General features: G+C 42.2%; 1 protein-coding gene across 1 annotated transcript in view; it reads right to left on the bottom strand.

Moving 5' to 3' along the window:
• csmd2 (CUB and Sushi multiple domains 2) overlaps positions 1-22,895 on the bottom strand; it is a 232,232-nt gene that overhangs the window by 145,625 nt on the left and 63,712 nt on the right. Inside the window, exons 4-5 of the mRNA XM_022747188.1 lie at positions 18,001-18,195; positions 13,378-13,585 (exon numbers count right to left, since the gene is read on the bottom strand). Coding sequence (XP_022602909.1) covers positions 13,378-13,585; positions 18,001-18,195 — 403 coding nt within the window. The remainder of the gene's footprint in view (positions 1-13,377; positions 13,586-18,000; positions 18,196-22,895) is intronic.

Below are 22,895 nucleotides of genomic sequence, written 5' to 3'. Positions count from 1 at the left end.
ACACAGCTAAAGCCTGAGCTAATCTGCTGTGGGGCTTCCTGAGCCACAACCAGGCCAAGGGTTGGAATCGAGAACATGGCACAGGGCAAAGGAAAAAACATGGAATGAATGAAGGAAAAGAAGAACACTGCAGAATATTTATTTACAAGCTCTTTAAATGTCTCGTATTTTATAATTCAACCCTTCTGTCATTTTGAAAAACATGTTTCCACTGCATTTTTTCTTTTACACGTCAAGATTTACAACATTTTCTAAATAAAATGACATATTTTATAGATGTGTTAAAATTGTATATTTTATATGAAAGACAAGGGGACATTATCTGAGGAACCAGTGAGAGCATTATGGTGGTACGTATTGTGGAAGACACAATTTATCCAGTTTTAGAAGACAAATACAATAGAATGGTTTACAGGAGGCCAATTAAGGATCCTGGGAAAGAGTGTGCTGTGAGGGGAGGTGGTGTTATGACGGGTAGAGAAAAGTTTTTTTTTTTTTTTAAAACTACAATCAAAATGGTATATGCTGTAATGAACTGGGGAAGAAAAGAACTAGAAGAGGGAGCGTCCAAACAAAGACTGGGTCAGCGAGCTGTATGAAAAAGAAAAGTAAGGATGCTAGAAAAGCACTAAATGTATTAGCTTCAGTGTAGCCTATAACCAACCCTCCAATTCCCTCCCTATGGCTTCACACCAAAGAAAAGGCAGATAATCCTCAGCAATACTATTTATCTGCCTTGCTCTGATGACCGCTATTTATAGCTCATTAAAAGGGGTAAATATGCCTTTTCTTCACCCTCTGACACAAACCATAAAAAATACCCTTCAAAGTTAAAGCTCTATTAACAGGATCAAATGTGTAAGCAAAGGCAACTCAAACAAAAAGGGGAAAGAGAGACAGAAAGAAACACAGCTCCCTGAGTCAAGGGTATCAGAAACATATTCTTCAAATAAAATACTACTTTTTTGCTTTATCAGAGAAGACACCTTTAAGCTAGACCTCATTTTCATTCAGAATTCTCCATGTGAAAGGATCAAAAAGTTTCTTCTCCTAAGTAAGGTGCCTGCAGCTAATTGCACTGACGTTACTGGGGCTAATTATGAATACAATGGATGTAATGCAAGAGCGCCAAGAATTTATGCTGACCCAGTATTTTCCCAACAGCAACACAAAAAATCAGCCAATAATATTTCACAGAGTTATCCTTGCCCTAAATACAATACACTGTGTATCTGTTGCAGCTAATAAACCAATTTCGGCATCAAGGTTTGCTCATTAAACAGTGAATCTTCTATTTTTAACTGCATTCAGATGATGCAGAGATAACAAATGTTCAAAAATTCAACTTGAGAACACAGCAGATTTATGGTGAATATATGAGTAGACAGATGCTGGTCAATTTACTTTTATAAATATCCTCCTTGTTACTCCACACATTCACATTTAATTTCAAATAATTTATTTAATTTAATCAATGTTTATAATGAAAATAAAATCAGAAGGAGCAATGTGTTGAGAGGTCTCCAGCTCCAACATCCGACACCAAAGTGCAAGTCAAACATACAGTACATGCTACAACCTGCACCCGCGCAAACCAATAGATCAAACAAAGCACTCTATTATGCCAGTATCCTAGACCAGGGCACGTCAGCAAGCAGTAATTAACATGACAGAGCAGTATGAGCAAACAGACAGGGGAACATTTCATTGTTTGGAGGCAGGCCTGCAGACATGACTACTCTGTTCCTCTGCTATATCCTGACCAAGTAAACAATCTAATGTAATGCTTGCTTTTGTTTATTTACGCATATGTACAAGACAGCAACACTCGGCATGTTTATGTGTGTGTTTTTGTATTGAGCTACAATATAGCCTCTGAAACTGGCCCTCTGTAAAAGGAACAGCTTTCATCTGATCCATTTCATCCATGCAAACAGCGCACTAATTAGCCATGCTAAGACAAATCACACTGTTTTTTTCCTGGTTCACTGGCCCAAGCACTTCCGTAATCCTCCGTTATCACACAGTTGGGGAGGATAGTGAAGCTAATAACACCGTGATATTAGCAACACTGATCTGCAAGTGATAGAGCCAGGCAGTCCTAGCTGTTAATTCTGTCCACATGAGCCCAGACCAGACTAATCCCTATTTTAATTTATCCCTATTTTAATTTTTTTTTCTCTTTGCCCCCCCCCCCCCATTGTCAATGTTCTCTAATCAGACCATCTAATTAAAAAACAGGAAGGGCGGCAAACAAGCAGCCTCAACATCTCAGAAGGGTATGAGGTGTACATGTTAGCAGAGAGTAACACTGATAGCCTGTGCTCCAAGGCACACTAGAATGAGCTGCACGTTCGGTGGATGTGTGTGTGTGTCTGTGTGTGTGTGTCTGTGTGTTTTCTGCATTTAAATTCTAAAACCTAGCAACTCTGTGAGACCAACAGTAGAATAACCTTTAACATTTTAGATTACTACAATTACAAGACGACCAATAATTTGTTAAAAGTGCTCTTTGGTTTGCTTACAAAGTCCTGTCACCACAGACATATTATGTTAAAGCTTTGTCAAGATAAAAGTTTCTTTTCCTGTCTCTCTGTCTTTGCTTCTGTCTCATTCTGTCAGTGGGGAAAGTGGGATTAAGAAAGATTGCAGTGCTGAGGAATCAATATGATGCTGACACCTCTCTGGCACTCTCCAAAAATCTCTACCAAGCAAAAACCCACTTACAGAAGGAGGGGGGGTGGGGGGTCTAATGGATAACATAACCACTATATCACTTTAGCTTTGACTTAACCCCTGAAGAAGCAACAGTCTTGTCTGCAATGAGTATAATTGGATATTCAAAGATAAAAGAAGCCTCGCTCACTAACACCTGTGCAGAAACTCATAATGGAAGACCTGTACCAGGGTTCTAAAAATGCAATAAAAATCATAATTTAATAGTCTTTCTTTAATGCAATAAAAATACTTAAAGCATAATGTAATACTGTTTGTACTGTAATGTATTAAATTTTGCAGTTATTATTGGTTACTACGGTTTTTGACATTTTTCATCAAAATTTCATAAATTCACACATTTTTCTTCATTATTTTGTGGAATCGACTCAAGAATTTAGCCTGTATGCATCATATTAATGTACAAGTTATTACCTTGTCTGTGCACAATAAAATGATTAATTAATCTTTCAAGACATACAACATGCAGTTATTAACATTGTAAATTTTGGCAACAGTGCAAACTAGCTGACACAAGTTTTAAATCAAGTCACTGACATCCCCTAGGTTGGACAGTGCAGCTAAGGCTTTTTACGCTATGGGACAACATTGTCTGTCTTCCTTTGCCTCCCCTTGTTTATTGATGCAGTTGAGAAGAGTTTTTATGGAAGCACGCTGCTCTGCAGCCTGTAATTGCCGGTCAAGGCACGTTCACCAGAGTTCATAAAGGTTCCTCTGTAAATATAATCAGGTTGGCCTAGTGTCAGCACACACGAAAAAGACAACCTCTGTCTGATGAATGGGAAGAGGAGGGGTATTTCACCGCCACTCTTCACATACACAAACGCATTCATGGTGGCACCAGATGAGAAGCAGACACATACTGACTGTACAGACGCACACACACATACACACACACAACCTGTCCTGCTGTTCCAAAGAAGATTAAGATATATTACACTCCAAACCAGCGAGCACGTCCTTGCTTTATTTCACCTTGCAGGTTCCCTCCCCCTCTTTTGATCCCTCTGTTCTTCTTTCATCACCAGCCACAAATGTGACCCTATAATTCCGGGATATTTTATGAATGATCATGAGTTTCAAAGTGTGTAGAGGAGGACCCACACTTAGTGAGTGATGTGTCCTCAAAGGTGAGAATGATTCAGTCTCTGTGTCTGCTGCACTAATTGTCTATGTCGCGAGGAGTCCAGAATGACACAGCTGCTGACACTTTTTAAGTTTTAAAATCAGACTTTTTCTTTCTAGCAGGTTTGGGCTGAATCTGCTGATTTTAAGTGTTTCATGGATTGAGTAGAAAAAAGCTCCAATGTCTGCAAACACCAGATCACTCCACTAGTACAAACACAATGGCGCTTGATTCAACAAAAGCAAGCTGATTTGCATTGGAATGAAGGGGAATTATCTGACACCCTTGGCTGATGTTGTCACGTTAAATTACCTGTCAAGACAGCCAGTTTTTCAAAGTAGAGGCGACGTATGTGGTGTGTTTGTGCCCTTTGTTGTTATATTTGCAAGCTGTTCTGTGAAAAAGGGAGGTCAGAGACAGAGAATAGCGATGTGTTGTGGTTGAGCAGTGACCCAGATCAGACAGTGACATCTCCGTCCACTCGGGGGATGCTCAGGGACAAGATGTTCTGCTGTTACTGCAGCATGGCCACACTGCAAACAAAGATCCACCTTAAAAGTCATTTTGTCTCGTATTTGTCTATATAACTTATTTTTATCATAACAACAACTAGTGATGTGTTGAAATAACCATACACATAAATGTAAGAGGTAATTTAAATTCTCATTGTTTGTTATATCATGATGGAGCTGTATTATTATTATCTTTTCAATTGCTGTCTGGTTCGCAAATTTGAAATGTTAGTAATCCATGTCTCAAACAATTAGGGTGAAGAAGACCTATGCCATAATAGACTGTCGCTCAAAGCTAACATTTCTAACAAAACAAGACTAGACGAGACTACCACTGGTACCACTGGTACCGGCTTCCCAGACCGACCATGTGCCTTGTCCTTTCCTCATGCAGACACATGGGGATTTGATCATACATAACGAAACACAAGGTTAAATGCTAATTGAACATGCCAGAATTAAATCCCCCTTTCAGCACCATGGATAGCGCCACTTGGCCAGTAGTGCACAAACACATGCTGTCAACTTAAAACTAAACAGGCCATTGTCAGGAGTTCATTTCTGATTTTAATGGTTGCACTATAGACTGTTCCATAGCTGGACTGGCTGGGTCGCCACATCGGTGGGCCAGTCAAAAAGTCCATAAAGTTTTAACCAGCCCTCTCTGTGTGCGACATTCATTCATTGGGAATATACTGGGCTGACATTTGTAATCAACCCTCACCAATGCAACCTGAGCTGCTGCTGATACATATCAAACTGAGGGAATTAGAAATGAAGGCGTGCCTCAGATAAAGGCCTGTTACCTTCTGCCATTGAGGTAAATAAAAGCCTGGGTCACTATTTGAGTAAATACGACAGCTGAAAAGTGCCCCCTGATGACATAGTGGAAAATGTTTGCCCCAAGTCATTTTGATAGAGCAACGGCCAATGGGAAAAATCCAACACTCACCTGACCAATGGTGTAAGTAAATCACTCACTCAACTCCCCACTCACTCAGTCACTCAGTCAGTGATCACAGACATTCACAGATGTAGTGCTGACCTGTGGCTGGTCCAGCCAATAAGAACTAACTGCTGTTTTTGAGTTGAAGGGGTTTCATCACTGGACTCAAAATCAGAGTTTCAGACTCAATACTTTCAAGGACCTGTTGGATTTTTCTTTCAGTGCAGGAGAACCTTGTCAAGTGAGCACACACACACACACACACACACACACACACACACACACACACACACACACACACACACACACACACACAAACACACACAAAATCAGATGTAATGCAGTGACTTGGCATTAAAGAGCTGTGTGTACTTGTCCTCACTGCCCTGCTTTTACAATCTAATTGCCGTACCCAGTGTCCTCTACAACAGACCACTGAGTGCACTGTGCTTTTGGCCGATTGATTTCATATGTTCCTATCCTTCTAAGCCTCTCCTCTCAGCCCTCCCTCCTCCTTTTGCTCTATCTTGGCTAATTACTGTGATTGATTAATCGACTGGTATGACGTGCCTCACAGTCACATGAAGCTTAAAGGCACAAAAATCTGGCAGAAAACGGTGATGTTGACCAAGCAAGGCACTCGAAAACAATTTCCATACAGCCACTCTTCTCTTTTGATCAGAACATAACAAAAAACCTCTGAAGCAAGGCATCCTTCTTTGGGTTAGCAGCACTTGACCCAGGAAGTGAATTAAGAGATCAAAGTGAGCAGTGGGATGAAGCATCAGTGGAAGCTGCAGAACAAACATCAATGTAAAACGATTGTTTTCACAAAAGTGACAGATGATGAAAGACAAAGGGGAACAAGAGATTCATTTTTGTTTTGACTATGTTGATCCTTGTACTTACAGTATCAACAGTTCCACAACTCATCTCTTAATATAATTAATCAAATAATATAAGTAGGAAGACAGACGACACTATTAAGAAAAGATGAAGATTCTCCAATGTCCTAAAGGACAGAGTTAAAAGTTTGGGGGATTATAGATCAAGAGAAAAACAGTGGAAACACTTGGATAAGAGGATTATTCACAAATATAGTGTCTAATTGTCATAAATGTACTACAGTAAAGCTACTGAGATATGGACATTATTTACTAATAACAAGTTCACACTTTTTTTTGCAAAGTGAAATAGTGCATCTCCAGAAAGCCTCCAATCCATTTGCAGGCCCAGGGCACCGATGTGCATATCTTCAAATATGTCTCTGTGTACAAATCATAAGCCATTAGTGCATCTGTGGGACTGTTAAAAGCGACAGATTGGATCCCAGTGGTGCAGTGCTTAGTAAACACAACTAAAGAGACACCCAGTCAGTGCACAGTGATCTGGCCCATTACCTCTAACCTCTGCGTGTTCTCTGGTCTCAGTGGGATGGGAAGGGTGGGGGGTGGTGAGGTAACACATGGCTAGACATGCTTACACAGTCACATTGCTATCCAGGCTGCTTGCCTCTCATGGGAGCTGGTTTATAGGTTAGACTAAATATTGCCTAGTAAATTGCTGCACCTGCTGTTTCTCAACATAACACAGATGATCAATGACAATTAATGATGTATAATCATCAAGAATAGAATGCCTTCCCTCATTTGCTGTGGTGTATTTTTGACAATGTAACTGAAATAGGCCTCACCTTGAGAGAGAAAAAAAAACACACAGACAAGCCTTGAAGGTTGATAGAGGTTTGGCCCATTTTTGCTAACCTTGCTCTCTGCACTTCAAATCCCTTTCCTCTCCAGCTCTTAGCCTGAGCAATGTGACAGAGTGAGTAACAAAGTGTGGAGTGCAGCGGTTGGCCAATCTGCAGCGTGGCACCAGGTGTTGGAGATAATGTTCCGCTGGAGTATTTCTTGGCGGGTGGCGCAAAGTTCATCATGACTGCAGTTTTGATCGATGGCAGGTTGCAGATTGAGTCCTCAACCAAGTGCTGTTGTTAATAAATCCTGACTCAGACAAACATACTTTGAGGAGGCCATGGTGGAGAGACTGGCAACGACAGCTATTGATCCACTGGTTGAGCACAGGCCGATAAGCCAAACTATGGTTTGAGAAGTATAAAGCTGACACTGCAGGAAAAAGAAGTGAAGAATGGAAAAAAAAAACATTCAAGAAGACAGCAGAGCTGACATTATGAACTACTGAAATTAAAACTTGCAGACAATTCAAAAGCTCTTTTCAGGTGAATCATCCACGGATTCTTTCCTGAACAAACAATGTGTCAGCAATACCACCATACATTTATCACTAAACCTATAGATTTAGAGGAATAAAACAAAGAATCACTGTCTTCTATTTTAGAGGACACAGGTGCAAATCTACAATGTTGGGAAAAAGCTCTATTGTATGCCCAATTTGAAAATTAAAAACAACAAAAATTTAGCGTGTTTAAATGTCATCCACATCTTCAATCTGTAAATTGCCTATTATGATTAAAAAAAAGGAATTGTGGTGTCTGAACAATTCACCTTTTAGGGACCTGACCAAGAGCTGTAGGATCTGCACAGTTGAGAACAGTGAAAGAAGTAGATAGGGAGTCTGTGGAGGAAAGAAAATGAAAGGAAGACTGTGTAAGACAGAGAGAATCAGACAGGGACCTAGATGCAGCTAGATACGAGCATGTGATCGATGTGGCTGGTATATATAACCCCCTCACAGCACGATCTGGGGGCCCTTTTTTTTTTTTTCTTCCTTTTTTTGTTGTCGTCTTTGACGTGATGATCCTTGACGTGCGTCAGGGCTTCATTACCATCCCTCACATCAGCCGTGAAACATTTCCATCTTAACCAAAGTTTATCTCCGCATGAGCTCTCTCCGTTGTTAAGTTTAGAGAAGTGTAGTTGTGGGCTTTTGGATATGCACATCGTCCCCATTGCAACAGACATGCAACGTTAAGGGAGCACATGAGTCAACAGTAACCGGTGTTTGTGAATGCACAAATCAAAAACAAATCTTCTGACATGCACCACACGAATGCCTTGGGCTGCATCGAAAACTCTGGAATCTGGAAAACTTTACTGAACTTAATGCAAACACTATTCATTCTCCATGGTTTACTTCTGTTTTTGGATGATTTGTATGTGGGTTTTATGATGAGAGCACCACTTATAGTAAATGGCTACAGAATGTATAATGAAAGACTATAGACTTTCATTAGACAATCAGCCCAAACTATGCACTGAGATGATTTTTAGAAACCCACAGAGCAGGGGGAGGGAGGGGGGGAGAGGAGGAGAGAGAGAGACAGAGAAAGAGAGAGAGACAGAGAGAGAGACTGACTCAGAGAGATAGAGAAAGACAGCGAGAAGGAGAGAATCGCACAGCGTCAGCCCCTCCTAGACGTGACCAGACTAGTGATGTTGCAGTGAATTACCGGTAAAGCTCCAAAGCTAAACGCTTCCTACCAGACTGTGTTGTGAGAAACAGGCCACAGCAGAAGAAATGGATAGAAAAAAAAACGTATTCAACATTCAGACCGAGAATATACGCCCACTCGACTATCACACAGTATCCATTTAAAAACACATCGATGCAAAGTGCCCCTGCATACGCTGCCAATACTGTGTATTCATACGCCGAAAATAACTGCCTTAGTGCCTGAACATACACTAAATTATGTTTCCAAGCAGGGGACCCGCAGAGGATCACAGGTGGGCAAACACCTATTCTTCATCTGCCAGCAAAACAATGGTCAGAGGATATGTTGCACAATCACTCACTCTGACTGTTTTATTACAGGAAATACTTTAAAGGAAAGCACATGACTGGCGGCCAATAGCTTGCTGCAGAGTCCCGCTGGGAGAGAGTATGGGACGAGTGTCACCCCCACAGCAGCTGGCAAGCGCACAAACACATTTACACACAGGTGTAAATATACACACTGTCATGGCTGTATGAATACGTACACCTGCACACAAACCTAGAAATGGATCATGTAAGGTAAATTCTGACTGAATTTGAGCTGCAGTAAACCCAAACTCAAAATCTCATGAGGCCAGCATGAAAAAAACTTTACCAATCTCTTTGAAAACACAAAAACAAAAGTTGAGGCATTTATCTCCACAAAAATGAAACATACTCATATTGCTGTAACTCCCCTCGGAAGCCAGAGAAAACAGCCCCTGGTCTTAAAAAGCTGTTCACTCACTCTCAGGTGAGTCAACCTAACAGCCAATCAATATATATCCAGTGTTCTGTACTCCGCTCCAACAACTCTTTATCTCTTTCTGTTACACTCTCTCACACACACACATGGACATGCTCCCTCCTCGAGCTGGGACAAGTTGACACATATCAACACTGCAGGGATAATCTATATGTTTCATGAAATGTCAGTGTCTCAATTCCACGGGGTATAAGGGTTAAAAGAGAGAGGAGAAAGGATGGGAGGCTACCTACAGGGATCAAAACTCATTGGGCTCTCAGATCTCCAAACAGGAAGGAATAAGTTGCATTTACCCAGGGAGCTTTGTGTTGTCAGCGATGGATGCATGGAAAAAAAAAAAGAAGACAAGAAAACCCTCATGGGAGTTTGCAAAAGTTAGCGAAGACACAAGTTTTGTTTGGAAACACTTTGTGTAAAATGGTGGGATTACTGAGCTGTGATGCAGCAATTTTTTTCAAGTGAAAGACGTTTTTTTGTTGAACCAAAGGAGTACAGCCAATATTCAGAGTGCTTTCAACTCCAGATTCCGGCACTTTATACTCTCTATTTACAGTATCTAAGGTGCTGCGGGACTTGCTTTCAACATCTCAAGGGAGCACTGCTGGTAGATGAAAATGTATTATGGTGCTTTGCAAAACAATTGCATGCCAAAAAACATTACAAGTCAAATAGCTGTGAGTTCCACTTAGAAGCAAGCAGGAGAATGAGCATCTGGCAGTTGGTGAGCGTCAGGCGTTATTTACATTGCCTCAAAGTGGATGGTGATGGGGAGGAAAATCAATGTGGATGCAAACAGTGTAATGGCAGAGTAATGCGTTCCCCTGGGCAGGCAACACTGAAGCAGTCCTGTCAGGGTAATGCCGAGAGGAGGTGGAATTCAGTTGCCGTTTTTTTACCGACCCATCCCGCTGCCACATTCAATCCGCATGCACATTTCAGCTCCTGGAGTCAAGTCTTCAAGACCGTCTTTTCCTGCTGCCTTTTCAGAATGCTAACTCTGCAGTGCCGCCAATCAAATCACTGGATGCTATTGTAAACAAGAGTGCAAGTGAGCAAGATCGGATTCACACATTCAAAGGGGTGATGTTCTTGATGGTGATTGATGGTTGATTGTGGTTCATTTTCTTCTACTCAAAAGTACAGACCCAGGCACGCGCACACACACACACACACACACACACACACACACAACAAGAGGACAGAGAAGGCAAACGTGATCTGCTTTGGTCTGAGCTGTACGATCAGGGAAGCATGGTTTTGACCTGTCTGTCAGGTATCAATCAATACTAGTTCTAGAACTCGACTACAGATTGAATTAAGTAACCAGTCATCAGATGGTGGGATGCCAACTCTATACACACTCAATAACTGTGAAATCATAAAAGCACTCAAACACTTTCATCCTTGCTGTTTGGTCAGACCACAAGGATATAATCAGTTTCTGTCTTCCAACTTACAGATAAGAAATGATAGAAGATAAGAATCAAGCCAGGTATATACCTTTTCTGATAGGAAGCAATGTATTATACTTCATTGTCCAATCAGCTTAATGAGAAAATGCCTTGATCCTAAGTTGAGTTATAAACCAAAATTCACAGCTAATAGCACACCTGAAATGGAGACGCACTTTAACCTGAACTGTAACGTACCCCTGCATAAACCAGTGTGATCAAATCGCAGACCAGTCCAATTATATGGTGAGAGAAGGAGAGAGTGCTAGCCCCACAGAGCAGAGGGCCCACTGAGCCTTTCACTGAGAGGATGTGTGCTTGAGGTCAGCACCATCATAGCGCTCCACCTGACCTCTCTAATTAGCCACCAGCTGGAAAGTCGTAATCCCTCCACCCATCCATCTAGTTCTCTACTTCCACGTCCATCGTCGCCTCCAAAGGTCCTGCCCTCCTCTTCGCTTCTCTCCTGTGGTGTCTGCTCATTCTCACTGTTTGACCCTGTCACCCTCCGTTTGTCCCACCTACTGCTCCCTGCTCACTCTAAAATTATAGATCAGCAGCTCCTTAGACACCTTAGAGATAAAGTTATTGTGGTGAAAATAGGCTGGTGAGTTTTTATGTTTTGGGACAAGTCAGCGAACACTTTTGAAGTCGACGCTCGGTGGGTAAAACCTAAGCCAGCATGACTAGAAAAAAAAAAAAAAGAAACAATAGAGGCAAGCCAGCATGTCTGCGCCTTGTCCTCTGTCCCCTGTGCTGCCTTTTCCTTGCAATGTGCATGATCAACTGTGACTTGCACTCTGCATTGCTTGCCAATAGCCCTTCTCCTTTCTTTCTAGTCACTTTCTTTTCCCTTGCTCTTTAAGACAGTGCCGCCATGCCGCAGGTGCACCACCATAGGCGCCCCCGGCAACAATCACCACAAAGATGACAGACTCAGTAGAGATTTGGGCACCCCACACGACAAAAAAGAGCAAATCAAAGCCTGGGACAAGGAGATGATGACATCGTAAAATGTGCATAAGAAGCATAGTCAGGCTGCTGTCTGTGGGATTCTGGGAAGCGATGAACTCTCAGTTGGCGAAAGCAGAGATTCAAAGAGACTTTAATATCAGACTACAAGGCACAGTTCTCAGTTTTAAGACCACTCACAGTCAATCAAGTTCTTCATGGGAAGTGTTATTGCTTAATTACTGAGTGAATGAGTGAAAGTGACACAAGTTTCTAGGGGCCATCTCATTCTAAGATGACTCCTCACATATTCTTTCTGAACCTGTCTGCTGTATCAACAGTCCTCTATCCCTCTGTCTTTCCCTCTGTATCTCTGTGTATTTCAAGTGTTTAATAGCTCAGCCAGTGCTACCCCTTGTCCCTTCGAGCCAACCGCCTGTGGCTGCAACTTCAAAGTCTCCTCTGTCTTCTCTTGTTTATCCGAGCTGCCAATCTCCCACATGATCCTGAAACTAAACCTGCATCTTTACATTTCATCCGAGACAAAGAGAGTAAGCTGGATTCTTTCCTGGTGCATAACAGGTGCATCCATCTATTTGTATTAAAACCCATGTATATTTTTCATGCTGATATTAGCCTTGTGTGTTAAGATGTGTGGTGTCACTGTGGCAGAGGGAGTGTGAAAGAGTACATCTGTTTGTGCAAGTTCTTAAGAGTGCCAGCACAAATATATGGGAGTGTGGCTGATAGTGTGAATACTTATGTGCACATGTCCATTTCTGCCCATATGGGCTTTACTGTATGTGTGTGTGTGTGTGTGTGTGTGTGTGTGTGTGTGTGTGTGTTTGGGTGTATATGTGTGAGTACATGTGAGTGTGGGTAAAACGACACTATACGGCTGGCGGTGGTAATCGAGCTCACTAATTACTTCCTGAGCTGAGAGAGTTGTCAGTGAGAGGAGGAGCTGCCACAGATGGTGAGAGACCCACACTGACGCCAGGATATCCTACCTCTTCATCATTAGAGCTGAGCATGTGTGTTTGTGTGAGGCTGAGTAAGAGAACGAGTGAATGACCACGATTGAGTGTTCCCATTAAACCTTAAAACCACAGACAACATGATACACCCTAATGGGGAAAAGGCTCTGAACTGCATATCAAATACTTGATTTTCATTTTAAGAGATACTACCAGTTGCATCTATATTCAATTGGTTCTTGTCCCTCTGCATCTCAGCTATGATCCTGACCCTGTCACCCTAAGTTGCAATGGACCTACCCAACACCCATCCACTTTCAACCATACTTCAACTAGCTCATTCCTTCAACTGAAAAAGTGCCTGTGGGCATGTGGAGCAACCAGTGGACTCCCCTTCCTTTGCTGTCCCCAGCTCAGCTCACTCCCCAGGCAAAATGCTGCAGGCTGACTACTCACCACTGTGAAGAACCCTCAGTGCCGCTGACCTCCAGAAGGTCATAGTCGTCCTCCAGCTGAAAGTCAGAGAAAACAAGGGCAATGGTGTCTCCTGGCTCGGCCAGCACAGTCCAGGTGCAGTCAGCATTGTTGTTGTACTCAGTAGGGTAATTGGGAGTGGTGATCACCCCACTCTGGCCTCTCAGTGTGCCGCCACACCCATCGTCAGCTGCAGGGAATACAGATGAGAAAATGGCTTAATAAAAGAGGGAAATATAGACAAATGCAATAATAGAACCTGTGGTGGAGATAAATGAAGATGTACAGACAAATAAAAACAGCATGAGAGCGAAGGTAGTAAAAAGGCTAATAAACAGAAACTGCAGCTTCAATGCAGGTAAGGGTCAAGTTTGACCCATGAAGTAGTAAAATCTGAGTGGCCATTGTAAGCTTTTTCAAACTATGCACCATATTGGCACAAGACAGCATTGATTATGCGAACACTCCTTCTGCAACAGCTGCTCTGGAGAAAACTTTTTGAAGACTGTTCTTGCACTCATACACTCGCCTGTCAGGCTCTAAGGAGCTGTCAGTTTTAGGACTACACAAAGTTTTTCACTGTCTGTCTTTTGGACTGATTCTTACACTTGTCCTTGGCTGTTGTCTGATCCATTTCTGTGATAAAGATACCAGGAGGTGCTTTCCACGTGTTAGGAATATATATCAAGCAAGAAAGACATAACACAAGCCAGCAGGAAACTCCATTTAAACTGAGTGCATGGAGTGCATAGCTTTTGAGACCGGCTAACTGCAATACACAGTACACACCTTTAGAGAGGAGAGTGCTGCAAAAGAACCATAATACAATGCAATCTTAAAGTGACACGCTTACTCTGTGCACACAAGATTGAACTCGACCTTCCAATGTTGTAAAAACGCAAACATAGTATGTCATGACACTATGTAATTTTAAACAACTTCCACTTAAAACCATTATTTAAATGTGTAAACTTAAATGGGCAGACGCTTAAGCTACATTATAAACCTGCTAAGCCCCTGTGAGAAAATACTGTGAGGACAGAGATTTTCATGATTGACAACAATGAAGACACAGACATAATGATTCAACAAGGAAAAGTCTTCCAAACTGTGTCACATAAGCTTTACATAGTGGAAACTTTGTGGGGTGAAGTTTTGTGTGTGCCTTTTAGCCTTTCCCTAAAATCTATTTATTATTTACTTGGTTGTTTTTTTCCTGGCCACAAATGATCTTCCTGCCATGAGCCAAAGCGCAAATTCAGGGGCATGACGATGTGCAGCGAGTTACAGCATATTGTTCCTTTGTCTGAAATTTTTGCCATAGGCCAGAGAGACGGCAGTCATAGGATTTCAAAATGCCCCACAGTGGTTTTACAGTCAGCGGGGAGCAGTGTAGGATGTGTGATGCAACCTAATGCAACGTGTGGGGAAGTGATTAAATTCTGATTAATTCAGATTTGTGTTAATCAAAGCAACTCTTCCCTCCTCAAGATTGCTTTAAGGAGACCATTAAATAATAAAGTATGTATTTAATGTCTTGCCAAGATAATTCTCCTGCCCAGTTTCTGATATGTTCATTAAAGCTTTCTACAATACACTGTTACGTGATATCTGGACTGCAAGTCCTGTGTGTAATTTGAGAAAATAGAGACTTGATAACTACAGTATGTGCTGTAATTAACACATCAAAAGTTTTGAATGATAGTTCCACACTATTATTGCTTTTGAATTTGTGTGTGTGTGTGTGTGTGTGTGTGTGTGGGATTCATTAGTGGGCGGCCAGCTAGCTGTGTGGTGTGGGGTGTTTCAAAGAGGGGAGGAGGAACTCAGAGGTGCCAGGCCCTGTCTATCATCCATCCTACCTGTCACCACGGCAACCCCCCAGAGGGAGGGCAAGGGAGTGTACGGACGAGCGGAAACCTGTGAGGTGTGAACTTGAATAGGAGGGAAACCACGACAGAAGAGCGAGAAGAAAGGGATGAAGAGGATGACAGGTGACAAGCGAGGATGGGCGAGAGAAAAGTGCAGAGGGAGGGTGGACAATGAAGAAAGAGAGAGATGGCGAGAGGGGTGACAGGTGATTGTTGCAGTGGGAGTGACAGGAAGTAGAAGGGAGACAGAAGAAAAGATGAGGAAGTGCATTGATATTCCACACAAGACAGTTTCTTCACACTTGAAGGGAAGTATCTGACTCTCTCCTAACTCCCCTTCACCTTCACTCTCTCCTTCGCTCTCTACATTTTGCGGCGGCTGCTGGCCAATGCAAGCGCTCGACCACAATGGAAAACTAAAAAATGGTTATACCATGGAAAATATGAATCCAAAAAACTGTTGACCTCCTCAATATGTGAGATGTGCAGAAACATTTTTCCTTCAGTCAATTGTAGATGTCAGGATGCTTCCCACGGTTGAACAGTACATATTTTCAGCCTGTCACTTAGGATGTCATGGTTTCTCATAAAGTGTAAAGAGCCGCTTCGATTCCTGGTAACCAAGATATGAGGAATAATGGGCAATGCTTGCAAGCTATAAAAACATTAACAGCTAATATCCATAGAAAATGGATATATTAAATATGTATATATTATTATATATACACCAAACATGCAGACAGCAAAAGCTAAAAAACTATATTTGGAATTTTAAATGGGACAAGTAAATTTGACACAATACCATTAAAAATCCTGCCATTGTAATGGGTGGAATAAAGCATGTGCACACACAAAAGATAAATAGCAGTGTGTGTATGTGTGTGTGCGCGATGCTGTAGGTATATGCAGTGACATTTAGAACTTGTCAGCAATAAGCCTTTTTCTAGAAAGATATGCAGCAGCCAAAATCACTGTTTTCTCTCTCTGCAGAGCAAAGAGTGACGGTATGGCAGAAAAAGAGATGTAAAATCTCTAAGTGTGCTCATATGACATGTGATGTAGTTTTTGAGATTATGGGGTAAGAGAACAAATTGATGAGGATTAGACAGGAAATGTAAAAGATTATCCATGCCATCAGTATCAATGGTTACTTATTATCTATGGCTTGACAGTGCTGGCACGCTTGCCCTCTCCTGAGTCCAGAATGGTGACTGTGCCAAAATGTTCTCCCCCCGCTCCCAAAGTACAGCGTGACTTCTGCTCTTTCACATATGGGCAGGCTCTGTAATTGGAGTGACATTAACAATACACTTATGCATTATGAAGCAGCACTCAGGTGTTAACGTTGACTTTTATGTGGCACAGGGAGACTTCAATTTATCACAGGGAAAACTGTCAGTTAGCATGTAATTTCTGCTGGAAAGGTGGCATAATCACATCCACGAGTGCTGGAGCAATTTTCTTTTCTTCCACGAAGGTGCAAAGGTTGGCAAAGAGGAGGCAAAAAGAGCTGAGTTTGGGTCTGAACAGCAAATTGTTGGTGGATTATGGAGAAAAAAAAAAGGGAGATGACAGATTTCGTGAATGTTTGTGACATGAAATGTGAGAAATTTCGAAGAAAAGATTACAAATTGCACGCACAATACTTTTAATACATTTAGATGCAGAGTGCAGGCATGTGCATGTGTCAGCATGTGATTGGGTGGGTGGGTGGGGAATGTGCTGGCGCGTGGTGCCCAGCCATGTGTGCTCCTATGTGGGCTTCCTGACTCCCAGCCTGGTTGCAGATGGCACAGTGTCTCAGCGCTCTGCTCAGCAGGCACACTGACACAAACCATTGGCCACACGGACGGACACACGCACGCGCACAAACACACACACACACACACACACACACACACACACACACAAGACAGCAAAGTGACACACACAGACATGCAAACTCACACGTGTATGGCATGTGCATGTGTTTCAGTGATGTAAGAGTTTACTTTTATTTAAAGTGAAATCCTGTAAAATTATATACAATGGCATCAGCTTTGCCGACAGTGAACTATTTTCAAGAACTGTGTCATGTTGGGTCAGACAACACACACTGGCAGGTGTCGCTGCCGCAGGGGTGCTTGCTAACAGTGAGGGAAGGACAACTGGCACAAGCACCTGACTGAGAGAGAACACATGAGGTCCTGTCATGGTAAATAAGAAATCAGTATAACCACAGAAAAGCTTTTCAGGTCATATGAAGGCCTGTGTAAATATAGGTGAGTGTGTGTGGGCTGGAGGATGGGGTTTATCAACTGGTGAATAAAAGGTTGATTGGTCTTCATTTCAAAAGCAAGTTCAATGTTGTCATCTACATTAAAGATTTTTATGGTTTTCTTAGCTTTTTTGTGGATAAAATAACGTGAACACATTTAAATGATGGAGAGACTTTTATGCATACTTTCAGACACTTGTACCAACCATACTGCTGTCGGTTTGTATTACCCAGACTTGTGATTTTATCATCCACCTTTACAGTTGATGGTAAAATAAATTCTCAATGAAGTTTTTCGAATATTTATCAAACTAAATCTGAATGTCCGAGCTAGCTGTTGGCTGTGGGGGTCATAAAACTTTCATTCAAAGCCATTTAAATTAGATGCAATTAAAATGTATACTTTGTGGAAGTACTTCAAGATTAAGCCTAAAGACCTGTTATGATAGACAGCTGTCCACTGTCCCTCCTACATACCTCTGCAGTAGGGCAGGGGGAAATCCCAGGCAGCAGTACCCGCTGAAGTGGCAAGGCAGGATAGGGTGGTGTGACCCTCCAGCACGTAGCCTGGGCTGCAGCTGTAGCGGATTTTGTCCCCGATGTTGAACGTGGACCCCTGCTGGTGGCCATTGAGTAGCTGTCCAGGATTGCCACAAGTGTAGCTGGGTAGAGCTGGAGCGAGAGAGAGAGAGAGAGAAGAGAAAGGAGAGGACCGTTAATGATGCAGTTTGTGGTTTAGTCTGTGGCGCTGCGTCATGTTAGTCCTGATAAGAGCCAGAAAGAGTCTGGTGATACATAATCACTCACACTCACACACTCTCTCACACACACACACACACACACACACACACACACACACACACACACACACACACACACACACACACACACACACACACACACAGCCATCTGCTCACAACAACATTTCGGACCCAAGCAATGACTTACTTCAGAAATACACTTTTACTGTATACACTGTATATTTACTGAAATAGACTTCTATTTTACTTTCCTAAAGTGCTTCAGAAAAAAAACCCTGCATTCACTCATTCACTTATGGATGCCATGTTGACCATCACTGCTTATCGAACCATGCACTTGCATGCTAATAAGTGTGCTCAGTATTGACAGAGCCTTGTCTAATTGTGTGTTATTATGCAAATCAAGTTCAAAGGAAGTTCAGCCAGTCTCCCGTTCCTGAACCTCTTGCTTCAGATGTTATATTCCAGTGACTGCAGCTTGTGTTTTCATTGATGACATGCAGTAGTATGGCCAACCCTGCAGAACACTGGCTACAATCCTATATAGGTGTGTGTTGGTTTTGTTCCTGCTGCATCTCAAACAATAAATCCTCAGAGTATGAAGGAAACTGCCATGAGAAAACATGCATTTCATGCACGCACACACACACACACACACGTACGTACACGCACACACAAACACACACAGACGTGCACCCTGTCATCCAGCTTACAGTCCCAGTCACCCAGTCACACACTCCCACACGGTGAGGGAGCTGGCCAGACCATGTGCTGGACTTTGGATGAAACTCAGTCTCTCCACAGGAACTGGACTGAACTCCAGAGAGGACAGAATGGCTCCTATACAGCGACACAGCTCACTGGCACCTCACCATCACACTCGATGTATACTTCTACACTATCCAATGTCTCCAGTTTCATAATGTATTACAGGAGATTATAATATTTCAAAGGAAACCTGCTTATTTTTTGGCTGGACAGCAAAATGTTTGTTCTCAACATGAACAAGCCCTATCAGTTTGGAAAATATTTTTCATTTATATTAAGATAAAAAAGGTTAAATAAGAATAAGTAATAAGCACAAGACTAAATGACATGTTTTTCCTAAGAAAATATAATGCTTTTTTAGCTTTTAGTTTTCATGACTCACACAAAGTCACTAGTGTGAAGAGTTAATTTAAAGCCTAAAAAAACCAAAACAAATTATATTGTTTGTTTTCATCTTTTGCTCTTTCTAGCCCAGTAAGCTAAAGCCTCCTTACAGCAAGGTCGGACGGACGGATCAGTCATTTTATCCAACAGAGCATTCCCGAGCTTGAGCTGTGGAATTAACTGGCTGGTAAATAAATAGACTGCAAACAGTTTGTGTCCAGTCAGAAAACAAACATGACCTCTAAGAGCTTGATTTCGAACGTGTGTGTGTGTGTGTGTGTGTGTGTGTGTGTGTACTCCTCACAAAGGTAACCTTAGCCGTGAAGCTGTGAGACAGAGTAGGCTTTTATTTGGCAGTCTGTGCCCATCGATAGGGGCGGTAAGAGGTCTGCAGATGACGGAGATCAAAACAAAGGCAATGTACTCCTGTCTCACCAATACATAATGCCAATGCCCATATTGGAGACAGCACCCTTGACTGACAGAATATAAAATGATATAATAATAAAACGGTTTGCTTTGCAGAGTGTTTATATTTGGCTAGTTAATGAAAAAAGAGAACGTAAATGAAATATTAAAATGTGTGTTTGTGTGTGTAGGTAATGGACCTTTATTAAATTATCATCAAAAAATCATTTATTAATTAATTTTTTTCTTTTAAATTAATTTCTGATTGTCAGAACTGTTCTCAGTGGCTAACATAATCTCAACCGTGCATGTTTCAAAGGGATTTTTAACCAACAGCCAGCCAGACTAAAAATATACGAGCCCAAGTCGCTTCAGTTCAAACAGTCAGTATCAGCATTGCTGGCCAACAGCAAAACATATCAGCCAAATCCTCGCTGTCACCCACAATACTTCCCTACTTTTTTAAAGAGGTTCTAAAAGGGGAAAATCAGCAATGTCTCACTTTCACAGGGCAGAAGACTGCAGCTGCATGTTGCACTTCTAGCTACAACCCAATCAGTGATTTCACAGCAGGTGTTTTCCATCATCTGCTGAAGGCAGAACACCTGCTCAGACATCAAGGATTCTGCCCTAAATGACTCACTGCTGATTTACCCTTTAAAGTAGCTGGTTAGTACTTGGGTTCTCTCCTTCTGGCCTAATCCGATGACAAACTGACTTGTCACTTTTAGGCTCCACTGTGCCACAGCCTTCATTTTGACCAGCCAAGGCCACCTTATTACAGCTTCCCTTCCATCACTACCAGATTAGCATATACACAAGGACTGATCAGCATAGCAGCCAGCGGGACTTAGGCTTCAGTGCTGCAGCGTGGCCACACGGGGCCCTGGTGGCATCCAGGTAAAAGCTTCACCCCTGCAGTTGAGACCATGCAAGGCTAGATGAATGTAACTCTGGGGTCAGAAAAGTTTGAGTCCAAGTAATATTTGTGAGGTATAGATGTGGAGCACTTCCTCACAGCCAGACATTTTAACTTGTCAAACACACATGTAACTAACAACATTAACACTGGCTGCATTCCATTGAGATGTGCCGGTGCCAGGGCCCTGATATTGTACATGCTGGCTCACTGGCATGGATTACTGGCATGCCTATATGGAACCGAGCCATCATTAATGTTATTAGTTACACCTGTGCTTTTCCCACAAGTCAAAATGTCCGCTGTGAGAAGGTCTATTTTTGGTTAGAAGAAAAAAAAAAACAAACAATAAAAGAAAAAAACAAGAAATGAAGAAGATGGCAGACGAGTGAGAAAGAGGTGGTGTAAGCAAGGCTGTGAGAATGACAAGGAAAAGTGTGTGTGTGAGAAACAGATGACTGATTTTATTGCATTGGAGCTGATTGAGGGCACAGCACTGAGTGTCAATGTGCATGCATGTACTTCGTATTTCACTGTGTGTGCGTGTGTGTGTGTGTCTGTGTGTGCGTGCGTGCATGTATGTGATATTCTCATCACACTCTCCATTTCAGGTTATTAGTTTGGGCAGTAAATTAAGTCTAATAGTGCCATTACTGGTGCAATCCCCAGAACAGGGCTATGCCTTGAGCACTGAAGTGGCAAATACTTTTTTTTCTTTTACCTGACTGAGAATCATCAATACTCTCTTTATTCTCACAGTGTGAATTTATCTGTTGCCAAGAAAAAAAAACAAAACATTGACAGTATTTGATATAGAGCATCAAGACAGCAACATTTATCATGCATGAAACACCTGAAAATAATGTTTTTTTTCCCCCACTTTGTTCCCCTCCAAAGCATATTTGATAAGAGGTAGAATTTCATAGCAGACAAAAATACAATTCATGCAAAGGTAATGTCTCTTCTTACGTATAATAAAGCAAAAGAACCTTACTGAGTAGCTATGGAGCCAAAATCAGGAAACCAAGGCAGCACTGTATAAAAAACAACCAGCCTTTTTTTGCACCGTGTGCTTTAAACTGATTTATCACAACCTATTCCATTTATTCCTGCAGGCTAAATCCTAAACAGAAAGAGGGAGAGAATGAAAAAGGGAGATGCAGAGGGAGAAAGACAAAAACACACACACACACACACACACCTGAGCTTGAGAGAAATGATGAGAAAACAATTTTAAATATTTGCGAGATGACTTCACATTATTCTCCATTAATTTCCTCCCCTGTGCAGGCTTTCATACATCAGAATTATTTCGCAAATTATTCTACAAGCTTTACAGTGTTCATTTGGAAACTTAGTAGCACTTAGTGGTTTCGGTTTCTAAAACACAGGAGTGCGATCCTTCCAGGGAGTCTGGTTTCTGTCATCACGTGGACTATTACATCCCAACAGCCTCCCCCACCCCCACCCCCACCTCCCCACCCCCACACACGTACGCACGACCCCACAACAGCAGCATTTAGGTGTTTGTCATGGCAGGTCCATAAGTCACTAGGATGGAAGACTGTGACATGGCCCGTCCCTGGGGCCCGGATGCTTTAAGCTCTTCCACTGCTGAAACGGCAAAGGATGCTCCTCGTTCATCAATGCATCACACTCTCCACGGCACACACCGGCCAACAGCGGAGAGACGTACGCACAAACTTGAGTGTGCACGAACTACGTGCGCACACACACACACATACTGAGAGCAAGGAGCCCTACCATCCATCACACCATCCTCCCTTACATCATCCGCTTGCATTCCTTTATTCCTTCCCTTTTCTCCTCATCTCCTCTCATTCCTGGTGACTAGGACAAAGGACAGAGGAGAAGGAGAGGGTATGAAGCTCGTCTCCTGTGGGATGACCTTTGACCCTAATAAGACTGGTGCACTCTCTTCCCTGGTCTCTTCAAGCCTGTTCTTCCAATTTGTCATCCTCTACTCCTCAGGAAAAGGGAATAGCTATATACCCTTGCATAATGTAGAACCCATTTCTCACAAAATGGTTCTTAAAAAAGCTTATGCTGCAAAATAAAGAGATAGTGAATTTGTAACACTTTGTAGTGAGAGAAGGCGTATCAGGAAACAG

The sequence above is a fragment of the Seriola dumerili genome, unplaced genomic scaffold, assembly GCF_002260705.1.
Source record: "Seriola dumerili isolate Sdu_G_001 unplaced genomic scaffold, Sdu_1.0 BDQW01000110.1, whole genome shotgun sequence".
Lineage (NCBI taxonomy): Eukaryota > Metazoa > Chordata > Actinopteri > Carangiformes > Carangidae > Seriola > Seriola dumerili.
Note: the sequence above shows the minus strand (reverse complement) of the source record. Positions and strands in the feature narration are given on the sequence as shown.